Source organism: Medicago truncatula, chromosome 4 (assembly GCF_003473485.1).
Source record: "Medicago truncatula cultivar Jemalong A17 chromosome 4, MtrunA17r5.0-ANR, whole genome shotgun sequence".
In the NCBI taxonomy this organism is placed as follows: Eukaryota; Viridiplantae; Streptophyta; class Magnoliopsida; order Fabales; family Fabaceae; genus Medicago; species Medicago truncatula.
Genome location: NC_053045.1, coordinates 5,781,944 through 5,794,266, shown reverse-complemented (window position 1 = coordinate 5,794,266; position 12,323 = coordinate 5,781,944). Strand labels below are relative to the sequence as shown.

Below are 12,323 nucleotides of genomic sequence, written 5' to 3'. Positions count from 1 at the left end.
AAATTAAATTAAAAATAGGGACCAAAAGTAGTGATTGAAAATTTTATAGGGACTAAAAGTTGAAGGAAAATTTTAGAGGGACTAAAACGAAAAGTTGACATATTTACAGGGACCAAAAACATATTTAACCCATAATAATAATAATAACAATAATAATAATAATAATAATAATAATAATCTATTCTACAAGCAGGCAAACCTTCTGGAACAAATATCGAAAAATAATTCTCATAAGCAGTTTTATTCCGCTTGACTCACTTCGCAAGCGCACAAAGAAAATCCTTCGTCAAAACAACCAAAGCACATGTCCATTTCCAGTCACAACCCTATCAGGCTGAACAATACAAGTTTTTCTTTCTTCAAAAGTGAGTATCCAACAGAACTGTAATCATTGAAAGTTGGTCCAGCAAATAAGCAAGCGTCCACAAATTCGACGATCTTGGCGCAGAAAGCATAGCTCGCTGCACACCAAAATGTTTCAATGATTGTTTAGTGATTCTAAGTAGCTAGTCCTTTAGAAGATGGCGTGACTGGACATTGATAAGCACTTTTATCAGCTAAATCAATAAAAGCTTCACATGCTTTTGCCACTCTTCTACTGGTTTTACTGCTTTATTTTGAAACTCTTCTACTACTGATATATGGTCGTTATCTTCTTTCTTTTAAATAAATTGCAGGCATATAAATGGTATACCAAATACTAAAATCAAATCAAAGAACTACAAATGACACATAATGGTTCAGAAAGAGACAATAAACTTGATTGATGCAGTTAATATTATTAGTTTATCACTGCCTTTTCTATTTGCATAACTACTTCCTGGTTATGCTTCAATTAATCCTTCAACAAAACAACCTCGAGAAGTCGTATGAAACTGATAATGCAAGTCTTCCTAACAAAAAAAAAAAAATCAGTTTCTGGCAAATATATATTATCTATAACAACAAATAAATTGCATTTGAACCAAATTGTGTAAAATGCTAGATTCATTTCCTCTTTTTTCTTTTATTTTCTAGGGTATAGGAATAAAAGGCGATGTGTAATTGAAATAAAGTAAAAGAGTAGGTGCTTGACTAAACCTAGTTTGTGTTTGAGAAGTAGAAGTGAAAATTGTTACTCCAAGCCTACTAAGAAATGGATATCTATCTATGTAGTAGGGGAAGATTAAGTTGGCAGTAAATAATATAGAGCAAGATACAATTTCATTACTAGACTATAAAGTAAATGAACAAAAATTCATGGAACAGAAAAACTAAATAGAAAAACCAGAATCCAATTAAGTAACAGAAAGGAAAACCACAATTTAGTGATATTACAAACCAAGGTCCAGGATTTCTAGATATTATTCAAAACACAAGCCGAAACTACAACTGCTTGGTAATTCTGGCTCATTTGAAAGATCATTAAATCAACCAACTAGTTTGTTTTTGCTTTGATGTCAAAACCAGTAAAAAGGGTCTGATAAAAAACGTCTAATTAAGTACACTAGTCAGGGTAAATTTTGATGTGAATAATGCTTGAAGGAAGCTCTTAGCCTACACCACAAGTAAAGGGAATACAAGAGGTTAAAAAAACAGAAAAAAGTAATAAATTCAGTAATTAAATAATAGCCACCTTACCTCTTCTTCACCAACGGTAATCACGGCCACTTCAAGGTCATCAAGAGGAAGGCTTAATTCTTTCAGATATGAAAGAAAAGAATTAGCAGCAAGTGGTTTTACTTCTAGATCATCTCCTAACACATAAAATGCTGCTCTCTTCACAAATCCTACAGCACCTTCTCTTGGGTCAAGTTCAGTCACGCTTCTTCGATTAACAATTGATACATGTGAATTAGAAATCACTTCCTCTATTGTATTATAATCATCATCATCATCATTGTGATGAATACCATAATAATAATGATCAGGGAATTTTAAAGGAAAAATGTTGAGGGGTTGGTTTGGACAACCATAGTGTGGTGCAATACAAGGATGGAGCAACTCAGACATGGGATTCAAGTTCTTCACACTCTTGTACAAATTACCAACACATCTAGGAAAATTGTTGGGTATTAAAATCTTTAAAATGGACCCTAATGGAATGGTAAGGAAGCCAAGAATGAAGTCAATAAAATCTCCATCAGCTTCTGCACTGACGAGCTTTTTCTTAGATCTGCTTTGCAATACTTTAATATCCATTTTATTTCTCTTATAATTGCTCGTTACTATTCCATTAACATATTGGTTACGTGGTTCATCATTGTTCTTTGAGCTACTTTGCAAAATTGTATTAGTGAGAGGCTCATGAGAGGTTAAGGTATACTTCAGGAGGTTCAATATCTGTATAAAATGTTAAAACACAAATGGTAAGAATGAAGGTTCGAGTCTAGAAATTATACCTGAGAGTCCTGAATAAAGAGAAATGGAACTTTGGTAGGGTGGAACAATGGAACACAACAAGAGTAAACTGTATGTTTACTAGTCTCCTCTAACTAGTTACATTTCCTAATGACACCTCTAATTCTAACATTTTGATTTTGATATTGAATAATTAGGTTTTCTATCACTAACAGATAACATTATACTATGTCAAATCCCAGTACTAACTATATATCCTAACAAATATCGTAATTGCAGCCACAATGTAATGGTTTTAGATATCTCGACAACGACATTAATGGCAACTGCAAATACAGCCGCATTTTACAGTAATATAGATTCACAACAAAACTGCACCTAAATCATAGGTGAAGGATCTTGTTTCTACAATGGCCTAAGGTCATATGCAAGTGAAAAAAAAAATCAATGTAATAGGGGGTATAGTGGCCTAAAATGGAAACACAACAAACAAAAACAACACAACACCCTTAATTACCTCCTTCTTGCCAATGTTTTGTGTGACTTCCTCTAGTTGAGTTGAGTCTGAAATCCCTGACTTCAGCAACATCTGCATGGAGTTCAGCAAGGAACTTGGCAAAATCTTCAAATCATCAGACACTAGAAACATTTGTTCACTTTTTGTATCAAAGAATCCATTAGAGGCATGATTCCCCTGACCCTCAGAGTCCAAATTCTTAGGTTGTCTATTAGGAGGTTTTCCACAGGTGCAGTCGAGGTTTCGAAAAGTAGTAAACTTGTTACAAGAATCACACACATAAAACTTACTTGATGGTTCAGAATCATCAATATTCAAGTACAACTTCATGCACAGTGATTCACATGAATTCCTCGGATGCAGCAACATTTGCTTACATAAGGGGTTGTTCCAAACCTCGTCCGAGTTGAGGTTTTGGACGGTTTGGTAAAGGTTTTTGATGTTTTCAAAGAATGGTGATGATTTTGAGAGTTGTTGTCGATCATTCTTGTCGGTGGTTGCTAAAAGGCGGACGATGGTACCAAGTGGCAAAGATAGGAAGCTGAAAAGAGTCTCAACAAAGTCTTTTGTTGCTTCCACAAAAACAACTTTGTTGCTTTGTTTGTCTACCGTGATTTTGAGGGGAAACGTTTTTGACTCTTCTTGTTGTTCTTGTTGAGAAGTCATGGCAGCAAGTTGTAGAACTCTTGTTGTTTTTAGCTCTTCAATGCCACTTAAGTGGAACCCTTGTTCAATGCCCTAAACCCCTAATTGGAATAAAAACAAACAATGGATATAAATATGTATGCATAAGCAAATATTAATTAATATTATTGTTGAAAATTTCTGGGACAAATGTTGAATACAATAAAAATATAATCTACCGTGATTTGGATATTACTTTTTTAACATAATCTATGTTTCGGATATTACTTTTCTTGAAAATATAATCGGTAATTAATTTTGTTTCCATTATTTTGGTGTTATATTTCCACAACACAAGAAAAAGTGTATTTCAAAAGATCCAACAAAAATACATGTTATTGTTAAATGAGTGTCCAGCTATAAAAGAAAAGAAAATGCATTAGGTTACCTGATGAAGCTAAAAAATGGATTTGGTCACCGAAGAAGAACGAAGAAGATTTCGTTAGAGCAGCATTTCCCAAAATCACACTGAGTAAATACGTGTCTTATTTTTTACTTCCTCAGTCCCTTTTTATTGAGGAAAAGTTGTTTTTTTGGGCACATACGGAGGAAAAGTTGTTGAGATATGTATATTTTACCAAAAGGTCCTTTGTATATTCATGAAAGTTGGGTAATAAATCAAATGTCAAGACTACAAATATACATGTTGGAACTCTTCAATCTATATACATTCCAAATTATAAAGACAATATTTAGCTAAATGAATGGCATCTTGGTTGGCTCACGCTTAAGATAAAAAAAAAAATTAAACTATGAAAACATACATTAAAATGAAAACAATCCACAATAATAGATCTGACATCGTTGATGAGCGTTCAACATCAAGACCAATTTAGAAGCATAAGATTCCACAGTTAAAGGTGCTGCAACCTCTAAATATAATAAAAATGAAAGTTGTTTCTATCCTATTACTTTTGATTACTTTTGATTGAGTATAGTATTTTTTGTTTTGAGTGATGCCATTAGTTTTTGTAAAGCACCCTCTCAGTTTAGATCACATACTCAGCACGAGTGTATTGTTAGAAAGGTTGGGATGGTTGGAGTAAGTTTTGTGTTCAATGTGTTCAAAATTTATTTTTAGTTATTTGATTCGATTCATATAATGCATTCAAGCTCTTGGATGTTTGGTTCATAAAAAATTGTTAAACGATTCGAATCGACTCATGTATATGTTGAACGATTCATTGAATGTTTGGCTCATGAATATTGCATTTGAATTGATTCAAATTTGTCTTGGAAAGTTTTGATTAGATTCAGAGTTTTTTTGAATCTATTAATTTGAATCGATTTAAAATATTTTGAATAGATTCAAAGTGGAAGTTTTGATTCAATCCAAAGGTTCTTTGAATCGAATCATCTGGAAATCTTTGAATCGATTCAAAGATTATCCGAATCTATTTAATCTTCATGATTACCCGAATTTCATATTTTTAACATTGATTCAAGACTTTATGATTCGATTCAAACTCAAATTTTCAGTGTTATTTTGGGTCAAACTTACTCCTATCTCACTCACCTATATATAATCTTACACACAGACACACACACACACACACACACACACACTTTTCTACTCGTTGAATTAACTTGCAAATAAACTCTAAATCTTCAAACATTCTCTCTCTCTCTCTCTCTCTCTCTACATTTTTCTTCAGATTAATCACTTTTTCTAAGATCCTTGTAGAGTGTGAGTTTTAGGATGTTAGCATGCTATAGGAGTTGTAAGGTTTGTTTCTTTCAAGGGTTGGACTTAGTTGTGGATCAAGGACCTAAAGAAAAGAACGCATTTTTCACCTCCAAAGAGCTTTTTGGGGGTTGTTTCTTATCTACATAGAGATTCAAGGGGATCGATGCTTCAAACATAGAAAAGACGAATTCTTGTAGAAGATTGTGTATTGTGTGATTGCTTAGCATAGATTAATTATTAGGGAATCGAATGAATCTTTAATCATACTTTGTAAACATTTTTTTATCATAGTGGAAGACCTGGATAGAGACTTTTTCTATCACGAAGAGATGATGTGATGTGAAGCGAGGACGAAAGGGAAACCTCTATAAATCTCAATGTTCTTATCTTCCCTATACTTTTAAGTTCTGCATTATAATCGTGCATATGATTCGATTGTATGAATTGTTCATTATTTGATTGTGAGTTAACTAATTTCAAAAACCTAATCTCAATTTCCTCAATTGATATTTTCTCAATTCAATTTAATCACAATCCAAGTTGAAAGTGAACTTCAAGCAATTGTTTCATATACCTTATGTTTATTAGTTGTTAGTGTGCTTTGTTGTTAATAAGTTTGGTTTGAGATTGTTTAGTTTTGCAATTTGATTGTGTGTATTGATTATTGCATTGCTTCATATGATTCAACATTCAATTCACATTTGAATCTTAGTTTAATTCATTGTCTTACTTTTAATCATCATCATCAAACACGATTCAATGGTCATAAAACCTTTTTTAATTCACGCTTTCGCAAAATCTCTTGAAAATCTTTCGTCTCTTTATTTTATATTTGATGTTATGATTATGCATTTGATTCAAAAATTGCTAAAGTAAGAGTTTAAATTATAAGATTAAATAAGTTTTTGGATCTCTATCAATATAGTCAATTTTGTTTTTAATTAATCCTCATAAAAAAGTAACATGTTTTGGTGCTATAAAAATTTTCAACACATACTTGTAAAATTAAAATTTGTATAATTATGCTTAAACTCTTTAATTTTTAAATGAGTTTTTATATGCTTATTTATAACATTGTACAAAGTTCATCCGCAAAAATTATCTCAAAATTTGATTTTTAGGTGTAGATTTTCATTACTTTAAGTCTTGAAATTTTAATGTTTAGAAAAATTCATATTTACTCATTACACGTTAAAAAATTATAATTTTTTATAAGAATTTCTTATAATGTTCTTAAAATTTCTCTAAAAATCATTCAAATTTTTTTAGTGGTTTAAGTGTAATTAAACAAGCTTTAATTGAAGAGAGGGACTAAAATTGTGTTCTGAAAATTTTTATAAAGACAAAAACATATCACTTATTTTTATGAGGATTAAAATCAAAATTCGTTATATTTATAAAGACCAAAAACTTATTTAACCTAGATTATATAATATTTTTTTCCGTCTCTAGCATTTAGAACCTTCACCTACAACAATTTATCTTCCTACGCAACTAAGGTGTAAATCAATTATTATACTAGGGTTTGAAGCATTGCTGTTTAGCTTTCTACCTTTCAATTTACTAGTCAATGAAGACAGCGTTTGTTTGTTATATTACCATTTGTTCTTGGTTACTTGCACGTTTATGTTGAATATGACTTCACTAAAATAAAGTTTTTGTTGACAAAGAGTTTATGGTGTAGTCCTCTTGTTCGTGCTTTTTTTGTTGGCGAAGAAGTTATAGAAAATGTACAGCATCCATCTAGCCTTGGCATATCACTCTAAAATTTATTTTAAACGTGTTCCCAGCTACGTGTTATGAAATTATTAAGTTATGTAATAGCATCGGTTCTGAATTTATTTCATCATATTTGGATAATGAACTTGATATAAACTCGAGCCAGAGTTCTATTCAATCCAGCGAGTATGATACAGATTAAGATAGCATCTCCATTTTCCGCCACCCTGTCATGCTAGTTTTCCAGTCCCCCACCCTATTGCTGACTTTATGTCAATCAAGCCATTATGTTTGATAATTGTTTTTCTATTCATGCTATTAATTATTACTAATATTTCCACTGTAAATTGGCATCTAGGATTAGTATAAAAAGGCAAATACTTTCATATATTCTCATCATTGGATTATATAAAATTGTGAGTTTCTCATTCGAGAGTTAGAGAGTGGATTCTCGAGCCATCATGTACTCTGTTTAGAAGTTTTTTTAAATCTTGAAAATTCAAAATAAGATGTTACAAACGCAAATAGTAATGTACCTTAATGCAGCAAAGCAAGGAATCAGGAATGTTAATGTAAAAGAAGATTATTACTGTTAATCCACTAATAGAATATAGAGTAACAGAACCTGTTTATAAAAACCCTTGCAATAGTCATTACATGGTATTGCTGAGTGTTTAATGCAACTGTATTTTCTGGATCTTTCAAATGAAAATTTTCGAGCTTTATTGTATTAGAAAAACTATATAGTGCTCAGTATAAAAATATTTTGACCCTTGCGCATCTTAGAGAAACACAGTTTCTTTTCTTGCTGGTTTTTGAAGAATGCATTTAATGTTTGTGCACAATTGCACTCTTCTAGAGTGTATATTCTTCTTATCCGTATGGTTTGTAATTTATTTGGTTGAAGCAAGCAGGTTCTTGTGTTCTTTCGTTTGACTGGTACGTACAAATAAAAAGAGAGAATGGTAGATGCTATTTGTGATATATTTCTGCTTATTGATTATGGATTGTAGATTTGATCAGGGTTGCATAACTCTAATTTGTGTATTCATAATTTTTTTTATTGATATTGTTTTCTGTGTTCATAAGTAAGCAATGGTCTTCAATGAATCTGAATATCTTAGTGATAGTTGTGTTGAAGCCATGCTGAGACAAAACCTATGAAGGACGCTAGTTGGTAGTAGTTATATGTTTTTGTTCTTTTTATGCATCTTGATATTTTTTCATAGATTAGTGACATTTTATTTTTCACATTGTACTGTAGCTAGGGATATTCACTTTAGTATCGTCACAGTTTGCTTTAGTGGCAACCCCCTTGGGCCGGCCCGATGTTTTAAATATCGTCACAGATTGTTTTATCACAATTTGAAAGAAGAATAAAAAACTGCACAACTATATTGAACAATATTTTACTAGAACAAGTTCTCCAGAATTCAAACATTTCTTGATTAAAGAACATAGTCCTTTGCTCTACATTAAAAAGATGAAGTGCAAAACCCAAAAAGTATAAGAGCACAAATTATTGGAGGTATAACATTAAACTTAAGAGTTCAACAATCAGTAACTCCACCTCAAAATTTTGTACCTCTTCCCTTCATGTTGTTCAAACACAAAATCAAGTTGAGGGATGATCCTGTAAAGCATCCCATCTACATGTTTAGAATACCACAGCCTCCATTTCTTCCAGCAAATAAGGGGGAGAATGAAAATTCCAAAACCAAAAATAAAACCCAACTCCACACTTAAGAAATCCCAATCAATTAAACTGTCATTACGAGAATGAGATGATTCAGATGCTGGCGGTGGCAGCCCCTGCCTTCCCTCGTCGCTACAATTGTTGGTCATGGGAGGACCACACAACCCTTCATTTCCTTCAAAAGAATCTGCATCAAAGGTTTGGATTTGAGTGCCTAATGGAATTCGCCCCACTAGGTGGTTGAACGAGAGATTCAGATACCCCATGAAAGATAAACTTGAAAGCTCTTGAGGAATCTCTCCTTTGAAGAAATTGTTTGAAAAGTCCATAGACTCGAGATTCTTCAAATTCCCCACAGATGATGGTATAGGACCCGTAAATGCGTTATGTGATAAGTTCAGAGCATTCAGTGCCTTGAATTCCATTAGCTCATCAGGTATTGGCCCTTCCAAGTAATTGTTTGACATATCCACATAAGTGAAGGCCATTTGGATTTTGACATACTTCATTTGTTGACCTTTGTTGACAATAATAATTGAATCCTGATAACGAGTGATATCTATCTCAACCAAAATATTATCAACTAATTCTTGTTTAAGGTTAGAAGTAGACATGCTTGCAAGTAGTTTAAGCAATGTCATTTTGAGAAATTTGTTAAAACATGATAATAAAGCCTTCAAAGTCAAAGGACGATAGTTAGCATAGATTTTCAAAAACAAATGGCCAAATTCTGGCCCAAGCATGCCTTCATCACGCTTCATTGCCTTCCAACTGTTTAACAATGTTCCTGGTATCATGCCACTAAAGCTATTTGATGCTAGATCGACAATATGAAGCATATCCCAATCACCCGTGTTATGTGGGCACCCAATAGAACCGTGGAGCTTATTAGACCTCAAAACCATGATCCTAATGGTGGAAATGTTTCTCAAGAAACATGGAAATCTGTCAACTAAAGCATTGTTCCCAAGGTTTAGGACTTGTAGTTTCTTGCAATTGACCAAAGATTTTGGTATACTACCATCCAAGAGATTGTCATTTAGATCCAAATATCTTAGTGCACATGAATTTGGGGATATTGTATCAGGGATATGCCCTCGAAGCTTGTTTCCACCAAGATTCAACATCCTGAGACTACTACTCAATGTTGCAAAACACTTGGGAATTGTCCCGTCAAAGTTGTTGTAGGAAAGATCTAGCAATAGAAGACTTGAAGCATTGCAAAAGGATTCATGAATTTCTCCCTTAAAACTATTGTTTGAAAGAAACAATACACGTATGAAAGGGAGATAATTTCCAATATCTGGTGGTAAGATTGAGCTCAACATGTTGCTGGAGTAGTCCAAGTAACTTGCATACTTCGGGATGAATGAAATTGGCCCTTGGAGTTTATTAGAACTAAGATCAACCTGAAAAAGATTAGAACTCAAGTTCCAAACACTTTCTTCGAAGTTAGTTAGAGAGTTCTTGGAAAGATTCAATGTAAGGAGAGATTCAAGTTGCCAAATCCAATTAGGTATTGGTCCTTCAATCTCATTGCTTGATAGGTCAAGAGATAGTAAACTTGACTGATTTCTCAAGAAACTTGGGATTCTCCTTAGGTTGCAGGAAGCCAACTTAAGAGCTTTTATCTCTGGAAAGGGTGACAAATCATGGTCATCTCTAAAGTTGACATCCATTGACAAATTGTTGTGTGAGAGGCCTAGTATAGTTAAATTACTTAGCCTTCGAATGATGTCCAACTGTATTGCGCCGTTAAACTTGTTGGAAGAAAGTTGAATGACACGGAGTGTTCTAAGGTTAAAGATAGACACAGGAATATGTCCTTCTAAGTTATTGTTGCACAAATCGAGCATCTCTAGTACATGAGAAGATGCATTGTCAAACTCACCTAAGAGGCCACTTAGTTTATTATAGGGAAGCTTTAATTCTCGCAAATATGGGAGCTTAAGTAGAGCTGATGGTATGGTCCCATTTAGGGAATTTAACCCTAAATCAATGCTGACAAGATTTTGAAGGCCCTCGAAATGCATGGATGATAAATCTCCATTCAAATGATTGTGAAATAAGGATAGATATGTGAGGTCCTTAGACATATTGAAAGAAGGAAGGGAACCTGTGATGTTATTTGAGGATAAGTCTAGAAAAACAAGTTTAGTGAGTTCTGACATTGAACTGGGAAGTGTTCCATTGAATTGGCAGTAAGAGAGATCAATGGTTGATAACTGCTTCAGATTGGATATAGTATTTGGAAGTGGTCCAGAAAAATTTGTATTGGCAAGATTCAAGTAGTGTAAATATGAAAGTGGTGGAAATTCTGGCAAAGCACCATTAAGTTTTTTATTGTCTGATAAGTCAAGGACCTTTAATGTTTGTATTTGGAAGATATCTCTTTGGAAAGAACCATGCAAGCCACAACTACTGAGTTGTAGGATGGTCAAATTGGAGAAATATGCAAAGGAGTCTGGCACTATGCTCGACAATTTGTTGTGGCTCAATTTTAGAACAAAGAGGGACTGAAGCTTACCTAATGAAGAATCAATGGGTCCAGAGAGATTGCATGATGACATGCTCAGAACACGAAGACCTTCTAACGAAGATAAAGCACGACCCCATTCCTCTCCGCTGGCAGATATTGCTACACCATCTAAATATAATTCTGTGATATCGGTGAAGTTTTGCACAAGCATTGTAATATTTGGCTTCCTAAGTTTTAGGCTGTGATCTGAAGTAATTGAAGAAGACATATCAAGAATAACTAACCTTGTTAGGTGAGAAATTTCTTCTGGGACCTGCCCCTCAAAGCCAGCATCAGACAAGTTCAGATACCTCAAATTCTGCAGTTTATACATCTCATGAGGAATCACAGAATTGAACTTATTCAAAGCCAAATTCAGGCTCTGCAAGTCTTGCAAGCTGAATAGAGCACTTGAATCATTAAGTCCTCCTGAGATAGACTCTTGACTAAGATCAAGGGCTGTCACATGTCCATCTTTGCATGTTACCCCATGCCATTGGCAACAATCATAATTACTTTGGTTCCAATGAACTAACTTTGAGGATTTTGTGGGGTTGAATATTAGGTTGTTTTTCAATTGGAGCAACAAGGAACGTTCATGGCCAAGACAGTAGCCATTCACCACAAAATTGTTAGTGCTTGAATTTATTAAGCAGAATGGTATCAAGAACAGCCAAAATATTATGAATGCTCTCATAGTGAATTATGAGAATGATAAAGTAGTAATAATATATCTATAACGAATATTTATTCTTCTCCTTTTATAGACAGCATGCAACAAGAAGTTTAACTGTTGATTACTTGATTTGATCATTCAACCCAATTTAACACGAACTTAAGTCTTCTTGGGACCACAGCTTTAAAGCCAAATTTTTTTAAAGTCTTGATCTCATAGTGCTATGTATTGTCATTATTCATTGTACTAAGTATATAAGTCTTAAAGTCTTCCAGTTCCCCTATAACATTTTTATAGACGGGCCACTCAAAACTGTAACTCCTGTTGTCTATTCAACCCTATTATCATATTTGTCCCGTAATAATCGAGTCATTTGCAGGAAAACATTATTCCAAAAAAATTGACGAATTTCACTTTTCAATACAATAATAATTACTTTTTTTTCAATTATGACTCTAATTAATATTACTTTCATCACTCCTAATT

At 33.4% G+C, this 12,323-nt stretch overlaps 2 protein-coding genes across 2 annotated transcripts; both read right to left on the bottom strand.

Moving 5' to 3' along the window:
- Positions 1-1,473: 1,473 nt before the first annotated feature.
- Positions 1,474-3,523, bottom strand: LOC25491471 (uncharacterized). The gene is made up of 3 exons (XM_013599411.3): positions 2,858-3,523; positions 1,621-2,322; positions 1,474-1,536 (listed from the first exon to the last, which is right to left on the bottom strand). Exons 1-3 carry the CDS (start codon positions 3,521-3,523, stop codon positions 1,474-1,476), a joined length of 1,431 nt encoding a protein of 476 aa, XP_013454865.1.
- Positions 3,524-8,504: 4,981 nt separating this feature from the next.
- LOC11416389 (receptor-like protein 7) lies at positions 8,505-11,858 on the bottom strand. The gene has a single exon (XM_003604721.2). It carries the CDS (start codon positions 11,856-11,858, stop codon positions 8,505-8,507), a length of 3,354 nt encoding a protein of 1,117 aa, XP_003604769.2.
- Positions 11,859-12,323: the final 465 nt, after the last annotated feature.

What these genes read in the sequence shown, in the direction of transcription:
- LOC25491471 (XM_013599411.3), bottom strand. Translation starts at nt 3,523, where the DNA reads ATGACTTCTCAACAAGAACAACAAGAAGAGTCAAAAACGTTTCCCCTC. An exon ending in AAAACATTGGCAAGAAGGAG is followed by an intron (nt 2,323 to 2,857) that starts GTAATTAAGGGT and finishes CATTTTATACAG; the next exon opens with ATATTGAACCTCCTGAAGTA. An exon ending in TTACCGTTGGTGAAGAAGAG is followed by an intron (nt 1,537 to 1,620) that starts GTAAGGTGGCTA and finishes CTTGTGGTGTAG; the next exon opens with GCTAAGAGCTTCCTTCAAGC.
- LOC11416389 (XM_003604721.2), bottom strand. Translation starts at nt 11,858, where the DNA reads ATGAGAGCATTCATAATATTTTGGCTGTTCTTGATACCATTCTGCTTA.